The 22426-nt window shown below is 38.1% G+C and overlaps 1 protein-coding gene across 9 annotated transcripts in view; it reads left to right on the forward strand.

The window, feature by feature from the left end:
- Positions 1–22426, forward strand: part of UTRN (utrophin) — a 582930-nt gene that overhangs the window by 462281 nt on the left and 98223 nt on the right. For all 9 annotated transcript variants that reach the window (XM_042940000.1, XM_042940001.1, XM_042939999.1 and 6 more), the window contains one exon: positions 6766–6895. In XM_042940000.1, coding sequence (XP_042795934.1) covers positions 6766–6895 — 130 coding nt within the window. The remainder of the gene's footprint in view (positions 1–6765; positions 6896–22426) is intronic.

Genomic DNA, 22426 nt, shown 5'->3' on the forward strand with positions numbered 1-22426 from the left:
TCTCTCTGCCCCTCCCCATCACACTCTGTCTCTCTCTCTCTTCCCAAAAATAAGTAAACATTAAAAAAAATAATGAATAAAAGACAATACAGTTTCAGTTTTGGTTTTTGAAATGATTTTGTATCTTCCTCCTTCTTATAGCTGATCTGGTCTAGTGCTTACAGGCCAGAGCTTGATTTCACATGCGCTTGCCCAGAGTAGGGATTGAGGTCTTTGGACTATTAGAATGGAAAACGCATAAGCTTTGTGGTAAGGCTGTCACAGAGAGCATTCTTAGGTTAATGGCCAGACCTTGAGTCAGCAAGGTAACTAGATGTCTGCGGTATAAGAAATATGTAGTTACTAGGTGCCTTTCCTGTCAACCACAAAGACTTACTTCCCTCTAACTTTCATGATAGGAAACATTTTTCCAGAAGCTATCACCCTCATCCTTTGTGTAGCCGGCTCTGACAGTGCCAGCCTGCTAAGCCAGGCAAGCACTTCCCTCAGGGCTTTTGTATTTGCAGTTCTCCCTGCCTCCTCTTTTGCCAGATAGTCTCATGGCTGGCTTCCTCACTTCCTTCAGCTCTTTCTTCAAATATCACTGTCTTTGAGATGCCTTCCTACCCCAACCCTCCCTTTCCCCTTTATCCTGTGTGGTAGATTGTTACGACAGTGAATCATGATTCTGTATATCTTGGCCCCTCTGATGTGGATCATTGCTGTTCCCCTCTCCAAGAAATGCATTGTATCTCCCCATTCTCTTGAGTCTATGTGGGTCCTCAAGACTTGCTTCCAGCAATAGAATGTGGCCGAAGTGCAAATTCTAGAACTGCATTGTCTTATGTGGTAACCCTTAGCTATATGTGACCATTTATATTTAAATTAAATCAATTATAACGAGATAAAATTTAGAATCCAGTTCTTCGATTATATTAGGCATATTTCAAGTACCACATGGTCGCAAGCAACCAGTGGTTACCATATTGGACAGCATGGTTTTGTAACATTGTTATCATTGCTGAAATGTTCTAGAGGGCAGAGCTGCTCTAGAGCCAATGTCTTAAGAGATCTTGCAGCTTTCACTCTGCTCTTTGGGAACACTAATTACCAGGCTTTGAAGGAGCCCTGTCCAACCTACTGTGCATTTAGAGGACTACACAGAGGGAAACTGAGGTATGCCAGCCAGTAGCTCACAATAATTTCCAGACATGTGAATGAGCTCGGCTTGGACTCACAACCCCAGTTAAACCACACATGACTATAGCCACAGGAGTAATCTTTGGTGGCACCAGCAGAAGACCAATCCAAAGAATCATGAAAACTAAGTTGTCATTGTTTTAAGCCAATGCGTTTCAGATGGATTTGATACACACTAGTAATAACAGACTCAACCTTCGATGTAATGACTGCAATAGTTTTGAAACTTTGTCCTATACAGTTAGTTACCTCATGGATCAGGTTGTGGACAAAAAAGGGAAGATGGAGTGAGCCCATACCACCCCTTTCAGTGAACTCTGTTACTTGTTTATCCAGGGAGAAAAGAAAATATTTGCTATTAATTAAACAATGATCAACAATAAAGTAAAATACTTAGTAGTTACTAGCTGATAATTAGATGATAGGAAGGGCTGGCTCAATCTGTGGAGCGTAAGACTCTTGATATCGAGGTTGTAATTTCAAGCCTCATGTTGGATGTAGATATTTACTTAATAAAATCTTTAAAAAAGTACTTCTGATAATTAGGCGATAGGCAAAAACTAACCTTGCCTCAGAAAATTATTTGGTCAAATCCAGAGCGAAATGGAATCCAGTAGTTATTCCAATTTAGAATAATCGCATGCGGGAGACTTTGTTATATTTTGCTCTTCTATGTTGTGGAATCCTACCAGGTATTTAATCTGAAAGCAGTTCTTCCTTTATTCCTTATTCCCTAAGCAGTTATTGAGTACTTCCTATATATGTCTAGGCAAGCACTGAAGAGAATTTCTAATGATTAAGATGTGAGCCTTACCCTAGAAGAACTGACAATGTAATGGAGGGGACAGATGCATGGTGACAAAATATCAGCATGAGCTGTGTTAGAGAAGTAGGAAGTGCTCCAGAAACTCTGAGAGTGGGAGCATACTGAACATACACAATGAGCTATTACTTTGCAGATGGGTGGGGAGAGAGGATAGAAATAAACACATGACCTAGGGAACTTTTGTGGGAGAAAGAACAGAATTATTATTTTAATAATAACTTTATTGAGATATTATTCATAGTATAAACTTCAAATGACCAGTTCAGTAGCTGTTAGTGTATTCACAGGATGGTATAACCATCATCACTGTCCAAATTTAGAACATTATCCCCCAAGAGACACCCCATACCCATGACCAGTCACTCCCCCACTCTTCTCCCAACTGTCCAGCACTAAGCAACCACTGTTCTACTTTCTGTCTCTATACGCTTACCTATTTGGACATTTCATAGTAATGGGCTTCTGTGCCTTGCTTCTTTCACTTAGCATAACATTTTCAAAGTTCATCCATGTTGTAGCATGTGTCAGTATATCATTCATCTTTATTGCTGAAGAAGATTTTCATGTTTTGCATATACAGCATTGTGTTTATCTGGTCGCCAGTTGATGTTTGGGCTGTGTTGACAATTTTGGCTATTACGAATAATATTGCTGTGAATATCCATGTACAAATTTTTATGTAGACTTAAACTTTCAGTCCTCTTGGGTATATACCTAGAAGTGGACTTGCTGGGTCATATAGTAACCCTTTGTTAAACGTTTGAAGGAACCGCCAAATTGTTTTTCAAAGTGGCTGCACCATTTTATCATTCCACCAGCAGTATGTGAGGGTTCCAACCTCTTCACATCTTTGCCAATCCTTGTTATTGCCTGAGAACAGGATTGTTTTGAATGAAAATATAAAGTCATTAAAACAGAAAAATTCCTATCAGGTTATGCTATACTCAAGGCAGCCCACATAGAAGTTATGTGATATTAGAACCTACAGCTGAATGCCACTTTGTAGCTCTGTATACAAAACAACTCTGTTGGAGTCTAATTATCTTATCATTAATGTTCACCAGGTGGTTAGGAAATGCTGGTTTTCTTTTATGTCTAAGTGAGAGGTAAAAGGTGGTGAAATGATTATATGTACAATACTGTTCAAAGTTAAACCCATTTCTGACATGCAATTAAATATAATTGAAATAGGACAAATTGAATAGCAAAATTAAATTTGCAAAATATTGTGTGAACAGATATTATTAAATGTATGCTCTTTAGGGTCTTTGGTTGGTGACTTGGCATTAGGGCTTGAGCCCCACATTTTTCCTTACTTGGCATGATTCCCACCTGCCCGCACTTGCCTCTTCTACTCCCCTACCTTGGCATGTCAAAGGAGTTCACGAGACATTCCCCTGCCAACGCCCTATGCAGAGAGGGTGTTTCAAAAAGTGCTGAAGTTTAATGTGGTTAGGAAGGAAAATAGATTCTCCACCTCTGGAGGGGGGTTTCTCAGACTCAGATTTGTTTTTCATGAATCTAGGAGACTTGACTATGATATCGTAAAAACCAGAAATGTAAATATGACTGTCATTACCCCACCACCACCACCACCTTGTCCAGCTCTTCACTGGCTTCCCAGTGCCCATTATTGGTTGTCTCCGATGCTTAGTGAGGACATCATACAGTGGTTTTTGTGACCTGATACCTGCTGGGCTCTTCAGCACTTAGTGTTTGTAGTTCCCTAAGTGCACACACTGACATACTCCTTTATTCTTCTGCCAGCATTTAGTTTCCTCTTTTGAAAGTACTCTTGTCTCTCTTGTCTCTCTTTCCTCCACCAGGAAGCAATTCTAAGCCCCCTAGCTCTACTAGGTCCCAAAACACTGATGCGGGTGCTTTGTTTACCACAGTGAAAAACAAAAACCAACCAAACAAACAAAAACCCAGAAAATGTCCTTGGACTTGTGGAGCTTATACTGTCTCTGAGAGAAACAGACAATAGACAATAGTCATACAGACTAAACACCTACCTTGCATAGTAGAAGATGTTGGGAAATGTAGCAGATGGGAGAGTTAGAATTCTACATTAAATAGCATGGGTGGGTGGGCCTCACTGAGAAGGCCTCTTGGGATAAGGAATATGCTGTGTGGATTCCTGGAGAAAGAGCCTTCTGGGCAGAGTAAACAGCCAGCCAGTGAAATTGCCCGTCATGACGTCATCTGTGTTAGAGTGATAAAAGTCCAGCCATCAAGGAAGTTGACAGGCTAGTTTTCCCAAGTATCCTTCCTGTAGACAAACATATATTTCCATTCAGAGGTTTGAAAATCTAAAAATAGTTCTAACCCAGATTTCTCCTATGCCATTTCCCCTCTCCACACCCCTCAATGCACATTTTGTGGACTAATAATAATCCAGAACTCCCAGCTGGGCCCTGCTGCACACCTAAGTCATATGGATCATATTATATTCTTTTTCCACCATGAGATCAGGATTCACCCTCTGTGAAATATGTGCCCCTAATCATTTTATGTTTCCAGAGGACCAGGTCTGCTTCTGTCCTCCATTCTCTGAGTCACATTCCTTTACGTTCTGTCCTCTCTCAGGTTTTAATTCCCTTCCACATCATCACCCAGTTGGTGTTCCCTGGTTTCTCTTTAGTGCCACGTCTGTAAATACTGCCTGTGAATCCTCACCCTATTTGCTCAACCAGAAGGAGGAGATGTTCCAGCTCCTTCAGCTTCCCCGTTAGCAGCTTGCCCTAAATAGGGTCATGTCTGGGACTTCACTTCCCGAAAGAAGAAACCTAGCAGAGCCCTTGCACATTATTGTAAGAATCTTTACCTCTCCCAAATTTACTGGTTAGATTGGGGCTTGGGGAATAAATACTCTTGATCACTAAAATTTTTATAAGTCTGATACATTACCCACTGGTTTTCAGTGCTGTCTTTTCAGCAACATGTTCTTTCATACCATTATTTCATATTTTATATTTCCAGGTGCTTCAGGAAGTAAATACTAGGAGTACTTTCATTTATCTGGAGCTTCTTGCTATAACACAGTAATCTAAATTTAAAGAATAGCCTCAAAACCCGGAAATGTTTACAGATATTTCTGCATTAAAATGTGTTTTCCCCATTTCTCTTCTGTCTCTTTTATTTCCACGTATCAGAAACTTTAAATGTCAGAAGATTGTCTTGTTTGTCTTGAATGTCACATCTTGGGACTCCTTCACAAGCTGCATTTCTTAATAGAAACAGTGAAAGCTCTGTCACATAGTTATTTAATGCCCCTCGATGCTAGCGGATGTGGGGATTTATTGACCTGTGCTTGCTTCACAGTCTGTCTTTGGTTATATGGATGCTGTGTAAATGTATCTACGGGTTTTAGAGCAAGTTTTAATTCATCCTATATCCTGTGCGTTATTACTGTGTCTAAATTGCGGGTGGGTGCTCTTTTGTTGTTGTTCACTCTCTCCTTTTCATATAAATTTTTGGTCAAGATAATAATTGTAAATAGTTTAAAAGTCTAATAGCACTTACAGTGCTTATCACAAAATCCAACGTTCTGTCACTCATCTCCCCTCACCCTTGCCCACCAGTGATGTTCTCTTTCAAACTCATCACTGGTGTTTTTCTGGTGTTTAGCTCCGGTTTTTCACATCAGATGATTATTCTGGGTTTCTAGATTTTTTTTTCTTTCATCTCTTGTGGACGATGAGGATTTAGCCTGCAAATACCCTGTCATCCCAACATATGTCAAATGCCATTTAAAAAAAGCAGTTGTGTTCAGAAGCCAAAATTTTATTGATTCTAAAATAGTAGTACAATGCAGTATTTTAGAAAATGAGAACAGAGTTTTAATAATGCATTGTCAGGGAACTGCACTAAAAGCAAAATATTATTAGAGCCACTAGGTGTTTCTGTGTATAATTTTAAGAGGATAACAATAATATTAGAAACAATTTTGATTTAGCTGTAGCATTCAGATAGTACGTGAGAAAATCTTCATTTCCTCTTACCTTGCAATAGTCAGGGAGTGAGCTTTGTTTTTAAACTCTAGTCAATTTGAGTCTTAATCACCAAACATTTTATGGGAGCAGAGGTGAAAGTTTAACCCTACTTAAAAGAACAAGAGTACTAAAGGCAGACTTCTGAGAATATAAATTTGCATGAAAAACTTCACAAGGGAAAAATCATAATTGCCTCAGCGTGAGAGATGGGACGTATTTGAAGATAATTGGAGACTGTCTTTTATGTGTTCTCTTTGGTTTAGTTTTGATTTCATGTACTTTAATTTGTTTCTATCTCTTAGTTTTTTTCTTTAATATATTCTGAAGAATGTAAAGCACTTCTGAGGATCTCATTACTACTTGTGAAATTGCCTTCTTCAGTACCATTGGATGTAATTTTTTTTGTCAGTCTTACAAGAAAAAGGTATCTTTGAACAGGCTGTTCTAGTTTAGCAATCTGACAGTAGTGATAACCCTAAAAGTGCATTTTGTGTAAGTTCAAATATACTGTAACAATTTCTCTTAGGTGAATATTGTAAAGATTCTTGTTTTGCATATTTAAGTCCTGTCATGTTTTTGCTTTTATATATATTTCATCATTGATGCGTGTAAAAATTGTATTTTCACTTCTAACTTTGCTTAAATGGTTATGAGTCATTCTGTCATTCCCTTGATAAGTATGATCAGAAGTAGTTTCATTGGAGATGTTCCATTACTTGGTGAACACAGTAGTTACAAATTCAACTTTTGCTTCTCTTTGCAAAGGCCCTGAAACGTGAGTTAAAGGAGAAAGAGTATTCTGTCCTGAATGCAATAGACCAAGCTCGAGTTTTCCTGGCTGATCAGCCAATTGAGGCCCCTGAAGAACCAAGAAGAAACCTACAATCAAAAACAGGTGAGATTGGTTTCTTTCATACATCATAAAACACATGTGAGGAGAACAAAAACCTGAAATAAAGTAGGAGATTTTCTTACAGTATTTCAGCATCTAATAGTAAAATTTTACCTCTCAGTGTTATTTTAATCAAATATGTCATTATTTAACAAATATCTAGATTTTTAAATTAAAAATGAAATGGCTGTATAATTCATATCCTTATTTTAAAAGGAAATTAACTGCAGAAGAATAGATTTAGGAAAAGGCATCCTGTAACTAACAATTTCTTGGAGAAAGAAAAATTTACATTTCTTATATTTAAGCAAATTGATAACTTTAAGCAAAGTGATAATTATAAGTGGAAGAGTGGTATTTAAAATACAATATATATATAAGTATTGAAATACCCACAAAGATTTTTTTAAACTTCTAGTTTTCCAGATAACTTTTTAAAATAAGACACTAAAGCACCTTTCTTTTACAAGCAGACAATAGAGTTTATTTAAATTAAAATAAACCCATTTATGTACTATTTATGGACTTTGACTTAAAGTTGAAACAGTAACTAACTCATTAGCAAATAGCAGTCAATCACACAGTAAATTTAAGAGATGAATTTTGGGGCCAACATAGATCTTCATTATGATTTTTCACTGTTGTCAATAAAAGCATTCTGATGCATTTTTAAAACAAGCATACCATTCAGACTATTTAAAAAATTAAAAAAAAATTATTTTAGAGAGAGGGAGAGCACAAGTGAGGGAGAGGGATAGAGGGAGAGAGAGACTCTTAAGCAGGCTCCATGCTCAGCCTGGAGCCTGACATGGGGCTCGATCCCATGACCCTGGGATCATGACCTGAACTGAAATCAAGAGTTGAACGTTCAACCACCTGAGCCACCCAGGCACCCCTGAAAATATTTTTTCATCCCTCACTTTACATAGTGCAGGCAGATCTGAAAGACTTCTTCATGCTGTGTCCCACAGCATAATTCATGAGCATTTATTACTTGTAAGGAAAGTACAGGTGGAAAATGCTTTCTTTGACTGTAGCCAAACTGGATCAGATATTTGGACAAGTACCCATTTTCCTCCTCACCCTTTCTCAGAGTAGGGTCTGAGAAATTTCAGTCTGAATAAATTTCCCATCAAGATCATGATGTTCCTTTCACTCATATGCAGAATTTGAGAAACTTAACAGATGACCATAGGGGAAGGGAAGGAAAAATAAGATACAAACAAAGAGGGAGGCAAACCATAAAAGACTCCTAAATACAGAGAACAAACTGAGGGTTGATGAGGGTGGGGGGTTAGGAGGGTGGGGAAAATGGGTGATGGGCATTAAGGAGGGCACTTGTTGGGATGAGCACTGGCTGTTGTATGTAAGTGATGAATCATGGGAATCTCCTCCTGCAGCCAGACTATAGTATGTTAGCTAATTTGACAATTAAAAAAACATCATGATGTTCTTTGCCCTTTAAACCTAGTTTTATATGTATGTCTGTGTACACACATACACACACACACACGCACACACACACACAGCATACCTATATTTTCTAGCATTCATTTTTAAAAGTTTTTAAAAAGTGTTTATTTTTGAGAGAGAGAGAGAGAGAGAGAACACAAGCAGGGGAGGGGCAGAGAGAGAGAGAGAGGGAGAGGGAGAGAGGGAGAGGGAGAATCCCAAGCAGGCTCCACGCTGGCAGCACGGAGCCCCATACAGGGCTCGAACCCACAACTGTGAGATCATGACTAGAGCCAAAATCAAGAGTTGGATGTTCAACCGACAGCCACTCAGGCGCCCCTTCTAGCATTCATTTTTATTTTCTGCTGGTAGCATCATTGTCTTTCCAGTCAGCCTACTGGGGACTTAAGCCATTGTTGGGCCTCCACTTCCAACAAACCCCTCAGTGTGCAAATCCCTCGTAATTGTTACGTCTCACTTTGAAGAAGTATTCCTTCTGAGTACGCTGTTGTATATGTATCACACACACACACACACAACATGCATACACACACATAGTAGGTGCTTACTGCACAGTTGCTGAATGAAGGCATGCATGCATGTGCCGAGCACCTGTGGGGATGCTTGGGCCTTGAGGAGGTTCAGGGAAGAGGGAGGACCACCTGGGGCAGGATCGTCACAATCAGCGTTCCCCAGTGAGGAACAGAGTGGCTTTGCCTGGGCAGCTGGTAGGAGTGGGGAGCTTGTCCGTGTTGTCTGGTGCAGATTACAGAGGACCTGGAAAGTCGGACAGAACATTTCAACTTAACACAACAAGAAAAAAGGCACCATTAACAATTGTTGTTAAGCTTGGAAGAAAAAATAAGTTCACTTGTCTCACCTTTTCCAATTTAAAGTCCACCTTAAACCTGCTTTTCTCGTCCTTGCTTCGCTAGCACTTTCCAGAGAATAGAGGAAATGTTTTTGTAATAAACTGCTTCATAGCAATAAAAAAATGTTATCATATCACTAAAGCTTCACTTTACTATAAATTTTCCTTCTCAGTGGTTAGTTAGTCTAAAGGATAAGATCATATTGCTTTCTTGAGTTCTTATTTTGCTGATACATTTGGGATGTTGCCAAGCCCCATGTCCAATACTATACTGGGGGCAAGAGAAAGAGTCATCAATGTAACTTTATGATTTTCTTGTGATTTGGTTTTTTATGATTAGCAACTTTTATACTTTCTTTCCCATTATTGTTTTCTGCAGTGCTAGCTGATGTTACCTGCTGGTAAAAGTAAATGAAAGAAAATTATCCAAAATAGCTTTTATACTTTTGTTGTTCACCATGAATTAGATAGAGCTGCTATCAGAAATAGCATTTGAACATTAGTTGTCTTGTGTGATGCTACCTGAAGTACTCCCTGTTGGAGGGGTAGAGCAGGGAAGATAGAAAGATTTTTTATTCTATTTAATATGCTGTGTGTACCGTGCCATTGGGACACTCCAAAATGGACCCATCTCTTTACTTTTCAGTAACTAGTTCAGAACATACTTCTCTGCATGATTTTTCTTTTTTAAATGCCTTTTCTTCTTCCAGTTCTTTTTTTTTTCTTTTTTTTTCTATTGTCAATTATCTTACAGTGGTGTGTGTGTGTGTGTGTGTGTGTGTGTGTGTGTGTGTGTGTGTGGTAACCCGTGGTGTTTTACTTGAGTGCTGTGTATCACAGGTATGAGTTGTTCTCAGGCTTCTGTCCTATTAATCGATAAATGCTATTAAAAAGAAGCAAAGTAATTATTTCAACTAAATGATAAGTTGCTGATAAAGAGTCTCATCGGGTATGCTCTGCTAGATATTTCCATTCTTTCCCCAGTTTTTTTGGGATATAAGTGACATATAACATTCTGTGAGTTGAAGGTGTACAACATAATGATTAGATGTATGTGTATATTGTGAAACAGTCACCACAATAAGTCTAGCTAATATCCATCACCACACACAGTTACAAATTGTATTCCCTTGTGATGAGAACTTTTAAGATCTACTCTCTCATCATCTTTCAAGGATGTATATTTAAAATATTTAAAGATCACTGTTAATGTTACTGCCTTACCTTAAGCCCTTGCCATTTTTTGTTAGTACTACTGTTACTTCTTTTTTGTTTTTAAACATTTATTTATTTTTTAGAGAGAGAGGGAAGAGACAGTGCTTGTTCATGTGGGGGAGGGGCAGAGAGACACAAGGACACAGAGTTCCAACTGGGCTCTGCAGAGAGCCTGATGCGGGGTTTGAACTCACGAACTGTGAGATCATGACCTGAGCCAAAGTCATGTGCCCAACCGCCTGAGCTACCCAGGCGCCTCTCTTGTTAGTTCTTTCTTAATTGTTATCTCTGCATCAACATAGACACTACAGTGATATATCTGAAACTCCGAACTGGCATTTGTTCCCCTGGTTTAAAAACCACCAGTAGCGCCTGTGATAACATCTGAGCTCCTTCACTGGGCCCACAAGGCTGGACAGGGATTTGGCCTCAGTTTTCCCGTGTGGCAGCGTCTTATCTCTCTCTCTGCCCATGGGCCCAAACTGATGCCCATTTGCCACCAAACTACTAGTGATGTTCTGCAGGCAATGGTTTTCCTTGTCATTATCCTGTGGCTTACTGTCCTGTTTTGTTTTTGTTTTGTGTGTGTGTGTGTATGTGTGTGTTTTCTGTGTGTGGGTCTGTCTTACCTGAATTCTGACTCCTTCCTTGTTTGCCCACTCAGCCCCTGCTCATCCTCTCCCAGCCAGTGAAGGCTCAGTGTCTTTCGGGGTCCTTTTCTCTCCCAGCTCTCTTCCATGCCTCCCTGGAGGGTCTCTCCGGGATCTCTCTGACTGTGTTACCGGTATCTGTGTCTGGAGCTCAGCCCTCCCCGTACTTAGAGACCTTTCTCACTTACTGAGAATCTGACTATGCAAAATTATCTGAGCAACCAAGATAGATATTATATAGCAAATGCAGTGAAGATCCTTAGTTTTACTCAGGGAAAAGCTGCTCTCTCAGAGGTATTAGCTCTTACTTTAGATGCTGTTGTAAGTAGTTTCACTTGTTTCCCAGTGAATCGTGGGCATGTGGCAAATGGAAAGGACAGGACACGGAAAAGGGTGACCGTGAGCAATGATTGCCGGCAGTGACAGCAATGAGGAGAAAGAAATTATAAAAAGGATATATGACACTTCTAAACTAATGCAAAACAGAGTAGTCTTTGGGGCTTTTTACAATAAAAGAAAAACTGAAGCTATGAATTATGGTCTATTTATTTTTGAAGACAGAATGTAAATCAGTTAAGAGAAGGCATAGGAATTTATGCTCTGTTTTAGTTTATTTCCTTTTAAAATGGCAACCGTAAAAATACAGAGCTGAAGAGGTAAAGTGTAGCTGTCTGGAACACTGACTGCCCAGAATAACTCATTCCCCTTATACGTGGTTATTAGGTAAATATAATTTTAATTGAACTAGAATTATCTGAATAATTAAAGAAATTTTACAAAGTTCACAACTTTGTCAGTATCCCTTTGTCTGGTTTGAACAATATGGAACTGTTTAATTTGATTTCATCTGTATCGTGTCAATACAGTAATTTTCCTTTTAACACAATCAAATTGTTTTTCATTTGATTTTAGTCACCTGGTTTATATCTGTTAAAAGGTTGAATAAGACAGTAAATGTCTTGTTGTCCTTTGTATTGTTCTTTGTACTTCGAAACCACTTTTGTATTCTCCTAACTATCCCAATAAGTCAGGCAGATAGAGTGGCACGCCTTTTCTTTCTTTCTTTTCTTTTCTTTTCTTTTCTTTTCTTTCTTTCTTTCTTTCTTTCTTCCTTCCTTTTGTCTTTCTTTCTCTTTCTTCTTTCCTTCCTTCCTCCGTCCCTCCCTCCCTCCCTCCCTCTCCCTTCGTTTCTTTCTTTCTTTCTTTTCTTTCTTTCTTTCTTCCTTTCCTTTTGTCTTTCTTTCTTTCTCTTTCTTCTTTCCTTCCTTCCTTCCTACGTCCCTTCCTCCCTCCCTCTCCCTTCGTTTCTTTCTTTCTTTCTTTCTTTCTTTCTTTCTTTCCTTTTTTCTTTCTTTCTTTCTTTCCTTTTTTCTTTCTTTCTTTCTCTTCCTTCCTTCCTTCCTCTCTTTCTTTCTTTCCTCTTTCTTTCTTTCTTTCTTTCTTTCTTTCTTTTTCTTCCTTCCTCCCTCTTTCTTTCTTTCTTTCTTTCTTTCTTTCTTTCTTTCTTTCTTTCTTTCTTTCTTTCTTTCTCAGTAAAAACACAAAGGCCAAGAAAATACTGTGATGCTGAACAAGGTCACCAGCTAATGTAGGGTAGATCAGGAACACAGCATGAGCTTCTATGTTGCGACCCTTCTTAACCTGCAGTGAGTGTTTTGGCTGGCTTTGACCACATCTCTTCATTTTTATCTCCCCTCTCTCTCTGCTCATTGGCCACGGACCTGGCTCCTTCTCCACTTTCAGTGTCTAGAGCTTCTTCACCCTGCACAGCTGTTTTTTGGCTTCTGCCTTATTCTCCCAGCCTCTCCCTACCCCTTGCTGTTCTCAGTTCCAGCTTTCAATTCCTTTGAAAACTGGACTCAGCCACAGTCAGCCTTAGCCCACGTCAGTCCCCAGACCTCTTGAGATAATCAGGGAATACACATGCCTTGTCACCTATTTGTCACCTATAGTTCAGGGTAAAGGTCACATTTGCACAGGGGAGTGAGAGCTTTCACATCAACGTCCCTCTCCCCATGCTGCATAGAGATTTCAGTGCACATGCACACAAATGCATACATATTATATGATTTGAGGTTAGGTATCAATCGCTAAGTAAAACTTTTATAGGACAGTTCAGCTCTAAAAGTGTTTAGACAGTTGTACCGTTTATTGTATGAGTGGGTATAGAAAAGCTCTTTTCCTCTTCTCAGCTTTTCATGTTGAAAAGAAAAAATATTGCATTATTTGTATTCATCAATTTCCCCATGAGTCTTCTTTAAAAATTATTCCAGTGAAGGCATTACTATTGCTACAACTATTATTTTCTTCCAGGCTGTCTGAACATTATTTCTTTTTCAGCGTGGTATACTTGATCAGTTGATTTTGTTTCATTTAAATGATAGTCCTAGGAAAAAGACAACTATTAGTTAATTGTACTTTTTCTGTACTCTATATGTGTGTGTGTGTGTGTGCGTGCATGTGTGTGTACTTTATATAATTATGTATGCTTGTACTTGTTAATGGTGAATCATTTTTTTCAGATAAAAAAGTATGTATGGATTAATATTTTTTGTCTTTGGTCTTCAACAGCTGTTTAGATTTACTAGGAGTTAAGGTTTTAATTCTGGGCATACTGTTTTATTTTAATTACTAACTGTTTCATAATATTTTAGAAAGCCCATTATTAGAAATATTTTTCTCCTCTGTGAAATCTTACATATGATGTAACAAAGAAGCAATAAATGACATTTTCAGTCTACTATGTCAGTCCATTTTATGCCAATATTAGCAAACGTGCAAATAAAATTTCATGATTGTTAAATGAGTGAAAGTGAAATTATCGTATAGCTTAGTACAAGTTACTTTTACATGGATTCCTAGTATAACTTAAGTTTACATTAAAAAGATGGCAGTAATTATTTCCTTGCATCTCATAAAATGAGACCAAATTATACATTATAACCTAAGTAATTAGGCTAGTAAAACTAATGGGTGTTTTTTTCCCAGGGCATTTTTGTTTTCCTAATAACAGCTTTATTGATTAGAATCTTAGTTATTGTAAATGGCAGACACCCAACTTCCATAAGCGTAGGCACATGGGGGAATGTATTAGCCCCAGTAGCCCAGTATGGTAAGGGCAAGGTCACAGCTGGCATCAGGGACTGGAGTGCCACGCAGAAGCTTTTTCTCTATGCACCCTTTCTTTCTCTCTCCACCAGTTTTGATTTTCTTAGCTTTCCTATAACCATGTACCTCATGACCTGGCCCCAGGGAGGGGCAGGCCCTTCTTTAGATCCAGCGCATCGCACGAGAGGGTTCTGACGGACTCGGCTTGAGTTAGGTGGAGCTTTGGGTCTGCTGGGATTGGCACACCCCTGCTATAAATATAATGTTAGATGGAAGAACGACCAGTGCCCAAGAAGGGAGGGAGAGAAATGTTAGTAAACATAGATGTTCACAAGGCAACATTGATCACGCTGCCAAGCACCTCACATGTCTTGTTTCCTTTAATCCTCAAAACAACTCATTGAGGTGTGAGTACTGTCACCACCCATTTGACAGATGAGCAAATGGAGACTCGGAGAGTTTTGGAAGCACACTGTCACTCGTGACAGCATCGAAGTGCCATGTTGGGCTTGTCGCTAGGCTTGGTGCAATTAACCACCATAGTATACTCTCATTACCCTTGTAATCATAGGTGCTTCCAGCACTTTAGTAGAAATAATTTTCTATATTCTACTTTAAAGCAATTTCATACAATTTCATACAATAGGAAATATGTCTGTAAGTCTTTACTTTTCCCTTTACTGTTGCTTTTTCTTTACTAAAATACCAGGCTGCTTAATAGAATGACATACCAGTTCACTGATTTCCTAGCATCAAGAGAGAATGTGGTTAAGCAATATTAGACTTTGTCTTTTTAATTTTCATATAAAAAATTGAAGGATAAATAATAGCTTTCAGGCTTATAGACCAAGACAATAATTTAATTAACTTCTCAAGTCCAAATTAGATTAGTAATGTAGTAATGCATGAAAAAACACAGAAAAATAGAATGTTCCTTTCTTTTCCAGTGTTCTTAACTACAGAGCAGCAATGTGATCCTTCCCAAATTAAAGTTCTATAATGTATGGATGGATGTAATCAATCTAGTCTTCAGCTTTCCTAAAATATATGAGTCGGCTGAATAAGCCTACTGATTGGGTAAAAATTTCAAAAACTTTTTTGCATGATAATGAATACCATAGTAATGAAATCCAATTTAAATAAACAAATCAACATTCTTGATGAAGAATTATATGGTAACAATGATAACAAAGGTTAGTTTGATGGGCACAACATTTTAAATTAATTGTTCACCATCTGTTAGGTTCTCTAATCGCTATCACAACCATCCGTAAATTACATTTGCCTCATAAAAAAGATGGCAGTATTTTACATGTATGTATTTTCTTATAATCAACATCTGGGATGTTATTCTCTTAAATATAAAGAATAGGAGGATACTAAACTCTTTTAATGGGGTAGTATACTTACTTTGCTATTTTTGTTGTTCCTCTCAAAAGCTGGAATCTTTAAAAGTGAATTAGAGGGTTTGCCATTTTTTTAAAGTTTATCTATATATTTTGAGAGAGAGAGAGAGTGTGTGTGTGCAGGTGGGTCAGAGAGAGAGAGATTGAGAATCCCAAGCAGACTCCTCAAGCGCAGAGCCCGATACAGGGCTCAATCCCATGAACTGTGAGATCATGACCCGAGCCAAAATCAGGAGTCAAAAGCTTAACCAACTGAGCCACCAGACGTGCCAAGGTTTGCATTTAAAAAAAAAAAGTTTAATGCTAGCAAAGACATAAAGTCTTCTCTTCATTTAAACTCCTCACTTACTATGGCAGTACATAAACATAAGACTTGCCTAACTTCTTTTGCAAGAATGACTAAGTATTTTAGATACTGAGGATACAACAGCGAAGAAAACCCCTCCTGGAGTTTACATTCCCAGCTTCCCTTCTTCTCAGTTCCACCCCTTCCCCCCAGTGACCTGTCTGCTGCTGTTCAGCACACACAAATGACATGTATAAATTACAAAGCGGCCATCAGTGTGAGGAAATTCAGGGAATATTCAGTTACAGAAAATTGAAAGCTGAGTCTCAGGTTGCTTAGCCGGGTCTGTTCCAGGGTGTCTCTGATGTTCCTGCACTTTTCTTGGAGGTTATTTTTTTTTTTAATTTTTGAACGTTTATTTATTTTTGAGAGAGGGAGAGACAGAGCACAAGCCAGGGAGGGGGAGAGAGAGAGAGAGAGAGAGAGAGAGAGAGAGAGAGAGAGAGAGACACAGAATCCTAAGCAGGCTCCAGGCTCTGAGCTGTCACTACAGAGACTGACATGGGGCTCGAACTCAGGAGCTGTGAGATCGTGACCTGAGTTGAAGTTGGTTGCTTAACTGACTGAGCCACCCAGGTGCCCCAAGGTTAATTTTCTTAATGATCTGTCCTTACTTCTTCCTCAGTTCAATGCTGGGTTTATTTACTTTGGCCCATTTTACAGGAAGAGTAAAACTTAAAAGTATCCAGACTCTGGTTCTACCTCCATTAACTTCTGATCAAAAGTACCATTTATCTCCCTCCACAGTATGCTGCATTTCTGATTTCCTCTCCATTTTCCTTCCCTCTCTTACTACCTTGCATATGGGTGTTCGTGAAAGATACTTCCCACAGCTCTTTACTTTGGAGATCTTGCTTTCTCTAAACATACTTGTTCAATGTCCTTTTTTTCCCCTTAAGGATTTGAGAAGTCCCTTGGCAGCATGGATGGGTACATATCATCTTTATCATGTTCTTACTGAAAGATTTAGGCTACACATGAACAGGTTAATCTAGTCTGGGTAACCTCTTATTATTGTCACTCTTATAATGTATTAAATGAACATAATTAGAAATATTACAGTAATCAGCTGATGACCCTTGATGATGTACTTGTAATCTAGTTCATAATGATTGTTATCATCATACAAAATAGGAAAAGGGTGGAGTCCTCTTAAACACTGATCATCAGAGAGATTAAGTTAATCATGTAATCAGAAAATGTAGGAGAGAATATATTTCCCATTATTTTAATCAGAAACATCTTTTGATCATGAAGGGGAGAGAGAGAGAAATGGAGGGCAGGTAAAGAGAGAGTAAGAGCAAGTCGGGTCTCTAGAGATATGAGGATGCTTTGCTTTTTCCTGTGAATTTTTATTGGCTAATTCTTGGTTTGTTTATGTGAAAAATCCCTAGAGATGTCTACGTCTCCCAGACTTAGTAATAAAATCATAAAAGGAATCATAAAAGAAATTAGCCTTTGTTGAGGCCCTCCTGTGTGCCAGGCATGTGCCAGTAACTTTATAGTTATTAACTGAAGTTCAAAAAGATAAGGAATATATTTACGATTACATAACTTGTTAGCGTTGGAATTGGTATATGATCTCCTAATCTTTTCTTGCACTAGACTAGTCCAGAAGTAAAAATGCTACTCTGGAGGGTTTCTTTTCTATATTTGCTGGTCTTAATATTTTCATCACTTGGTGAAATACAACAAGATTGTAGATACATGCAAAAAAAAGCAAAATGTACAAGTAAGATATTTGGAATTACCATACTTGAAATAACTTTGTGAAGTTTATCCTTCTCTTTCACAGTAAAAACCTTTTTGTAAATGCTTTAGATGGGTGTGGGGAGGAGGAAAGAAAAATAAATAGAAAGATTTCCACTTGAAGTTATAAAGTTGAGTATGCTCAGTAAGGAGTAAAGCTAAAAGTTCCATTGAGCCCAACTCAGTTCACTAATTATATATTGAGGACTTACCGGTCTCTAGACTGGGTGCTGCTAAACCAAGATGGAAAGAAATAAAACATGCATGACATAAGGCTTTCGAACCTACAAATAAAAAGTCACAGTGCAGGGGCACCTTGGTGGCTCAGTCAGTTTAGCATCTGACTTCGGGTCTGGTCATGATCTCATGGTTCGTGGGTTCGAGCCCCGCTTTGGGCTCTGTGCTGACAGCTGAGAGCCTAGATCCTGCTTCAGATTCTGTGTCTCCTCTCTCTCTCTCTCTCTGCCCCTCCCCTCTCACATTCTGTTTCTCTCTCTCTCAAAACTAAACATAAAAAAAAAAAATCCCAATGGACATTATAAATGTCAGTTTCGTATTGAGCAAGAAAATACCATAAATATGGAAAGTCTTTATTTAAAACAACTGGGCTGATTCTAATAGAGTTCTATACTATTTCATAGGAAAAACATATACTTTAATTTTTTTTAATGCAAAATGTTTTTGTACAAGCACGTATAAGGAGATTGTTTTCCCCTCTACTATTAAGATTTCTTTGAGATATAGTGGCTTTGGCTTTCTTACAGAATTGAATTTTAGACCTCTGAAAGCCCTTGGTATAAAATATTTTCCCAGCATGAGAAAACAGGGTTCCCACTCGATACAAGTGAGATGAGTAGGGTTACTTAGCTCTCCTAGGAGCAAAGGGCAAGATGGTGGGGGGCAGAGCTGGTCCCAAATCCTAGTCTGTGCCCTTGGTCCAGCTTTGTTTTCCACCTGCATTGCAGGGTACCACGGGCAGTCTTTCTCTCCAAGCTATAGAAGTAGTGTGGTATAAATGCCACCAATTCATTTGCATAGTTGAGGAATAAAGATAATTGGACAAGAGAGAAAAATTGAAGATTGATCATTGCTTTCTCTTGTCTTTTCTTTTTCTTCTTTCTTCTTCCTAAAAAATAGTTATCAATTTTCCTAAAAGATCTGTTATGACATAATAATCACTCTTTTAAATTACATAAATTCTACATGAAATTAATATAATAATTATAATTATATTTATTAATATAAATTTACAATATTTATAATTTATATTTATAAATGATCTATTTATAATAGATATAATAACCTAGAACAGGTTAATAATCTATAATCTATATATATAATAGATAATAACCTATTATGTATTATGTATAAATATATAATATATAGGAAGTAAGTATAATTCCACTCTCAACATTTGGTCAGTTAGATGGGAAAGCCTGTCAAGGGAAGAGAACGGAGAAACAGTGCTGCCCCTCAAAGAAATCCACAGAGAAACACGTACATGCACACACACACACACACACACACACACACACACACTCTCTACAGGGAATAGGAAAGTGACAGAAAAAGAGCTTCTGGTCTGAAAATTGTCAGTAAATTTATTTGGTTTTATCCTGCTGTTTCCTCCGTCTCTCCGATTAGCCTCTATTACTGCCTTTTCAAATGCAAATTAGATTACCCTCTTATCTTTGAGCTTCATTTGCTCTCGGCCTTCAGTATTTAGTGGCCCTGCGCTGCGTGGGAATATGACATACCAACTCACCCGAGTGGAAATACTCCAGCTTCAGCAGCAGGGACCAGAGAAATCAATTTGTGAGCCAAGAAGCTGGCGGTGCTTCGTCCTGGCAACACATTACAATCATCTGGGGAGCTTTTAAAATATATCCACACTGCCCTTCACCCTTGACCAACTAAATCTGAATCTTTTAATATTTTGGGGTAGGGCTCCTGGGGCTCAGTATTTAAACACAAACAGGCAAGCAAATAAACTCTCAGAGGGGGTTCTCATATGTCCCCTGAATTCTGAACCACTGGGTCCAGAAAATTCTCTACTGCTGCATGAGGGTCTTAAAATGTACGGCAAAAAAATCTCTTCAGAAATTTTGAAGGAAACGTCGTCCTTTGATTTTCAAATAACTAGAGGATGTTTAAAATGTAATTTTATCCCTTTATTATTTTCATCTTTTATGCCTCTTTTTTTGCTGTTTTAAATTGTTTTTCTATTCTCTTACACCACATTGTCATAACTTAATATTTCAGATGTTGCTGCTTATTACCTGTTTCACAAAGGTTCTGGAAGGTTTTTGTTTGGTTTTGTACCTCCTCCCTCTGTTCTTTAAAGTAGGCATTCAAAGGAGATCAGTACTGTAATAGGAGGCACTTTTATTCTGACTCGTGATCAGTTAATATGTATCCTTTCTGGCAAACAGATGGGAAATTGAACATAGAGCTTTTCTTTTCTCCCGAGTAGCTGCTTGAGTAGGGATTATATAATAAATACCACAAAAGGACTGCTCAATCAAAAGATTTTACATTAAGTGAAGACAAAAATGTCCCAGCCATGTTGGGTGTTTTGTCACAGGACAAAGAAGCTGTGTGTCTCCCTACCAGGTTACTTGGTGACTGACTCAGAAACAGTTTTTACTTTATTCAGGGAAAAATCATCACAATTAAGTTGTCTGTTCTGAAATTAGTACTGTATCTTTTTCTTTTACAAAAGCCAGTAAAACACGAGTGCCTAAAATAGATCTTTGAAAAAGCCCAAGTGACAAACACAGGTGTTCCCATCATAAAAATTACCACTCCCTTTCTCATGGGGCTATTAAAATGATTTTTTTCCATCTCACGTAAGTAGCATTTATTTATTTTACATATTTTATATTATTTATATATAAGTATATAAAGTATAAACATAAAACATTTTACGTTTATATAAACAAAATATATTACATATAAGTGTTATGTATTTCTCATTTTCTATTTAAGGACTTAAATAAGCTTTGTCTAATGGCGTCTCTTTCCTCCAGTATTGTTGGACTGGACTGTATCACAGCTCAAGCATTCCTAGAAGCTGGGTGTTTGATTCACTTGTTTTCCTTATTTATCACTTGATGGTGGGTTCAGTCTATCTGTCTATCATAACACAGAATCTCATTGTAATCAATTCAGTTGCAGAGGGATTATTCAGGACACTCTATAGCTTCTAGCATTTCAGCAATGCAACCCTGAGTTCTGTGGCTGCTGAACTCTTCATGGTCTATTTGGTTCCCAGACGTTTATTACAGCTGCTTTTAAGTCTAAATATTGATGTCGAGAATTTTCTGGAAATTGAAATAGATAAAAATAGGTGTTCTATCCCCTTGCACTTGACTTTTAAATAATACTAAAGAAAGAGGGACAAATATATGTTGCATATGAAAGTTAGTGTTTGGGAGAGCTTGCTTTACTTCATCTCACCAGGAAGCTCCATGAACTTCCATTTATATTCACAAATAATTTGAAATATTTTGAAGTAAAGTTGCAAATGCAACTGATACCAAAAGATAAGATGTTATTGCAAAGAAGAATAAGCATTTCTATCTTAAAATTTGTCTACAGTTTCCTTGTATTGATTTCCTTGATTGTATGTTTCTGACTGACCTCTGTTTTTAGTAGACAAACAGGACAGTCCTCCAAGCAGAGAGGTAAAAAAGGGGCCACACCTGGAGGGAGCACCTGAGTGGCTCAGTCAGTTAAGCATCTGACTTTGGCTCAGGTCGTGATCTCACAGTACACGAGTTCAAGCCCTGCATCAGGCTCTGTGCTGACAGCTCAGAGCCTGGAGCTACTTCAGATTCAGTCTCCTCCCTCCCCCCCGCCCCCCCCCCCCCATCAAAAATAAATAAACATTAAAAATTTTTTCAAAAAGAAAAAGAAAAGAAAGGGGACACCCTTGAGTGATGAGAGAACTGAGGCCCAGGAGTGTTTAACTGGAGATCCATCTAACCTGATCTAAGGATGTCTGCTCTTGTCTTGTCAGCTTTCTCACCTCTGTGTTTCTGACAGTTGGCTTTGAACTTAACTTTCGTTTCTGTCTGTATCTTTTGCTTGTCTTCTAGACTCTTCCTCTTTCTTCCTGCCCCTGTCCTATGGCAGGGCCTTTCCTGTCTGAAGGTTTGACTTTATTTCAGACATTCTGGAAGCTTTCTTGCTGTATCTGAAATATTTGGGATGATCCTTGAAATTTTGCTGTCTTCCTGTTGACATGTTTGTGGACATGCTACATGTCTGGGCTACAGAAAGTGCCCTGTATTAAAGATGAACTGTCAAACAGATTCAGCGACGATGAAGTATCTAAGATACGTTATTTGTCTTCAGTTATTTTTTTTAAGGAACATGATAAATTAATCTTATTTTCTCAGAGTCTTTCTGCATAACTTAAAGCTATTTCTCTCCTAATTATACTTCCCATTTTTATTTAGGACAGTGAAATGAAATACTACCTTTGGATTTTATATAACTAGATATATGCTAAAGAAAGATTGTTTTATTTTTTTTGAGTTATTGTGTTACATTTCAAGGTTTGTAAATATATTAACATTCAAAAGTCACCAAAACTACCAGACCACTCATTACTCTAACTTATTTCTTCCTTTGAGAAGTAATAGGGAATCAGTAGAAGACTATGGAGAAACTTCTTCTTCCCCTGGCTTGTGTAAACTGTGTCTCCATGCACCTATCAGCACCCCTTCAAAA

Source organism: Panthera leo, chromosome B2, assembly GCF_018350215.1.
Source record: "Panthera leo isolate Ple1 chromosome B2, P.leo_Ple1_pat1.1, whole genome shotgun sequence".
In the NCBI taxonomy this organism is placed as follows: Eukaryota; Metazoa; Chordata; class Mammalia; order Carnivora; family Felidae; genus Panthera; species Panthera leo.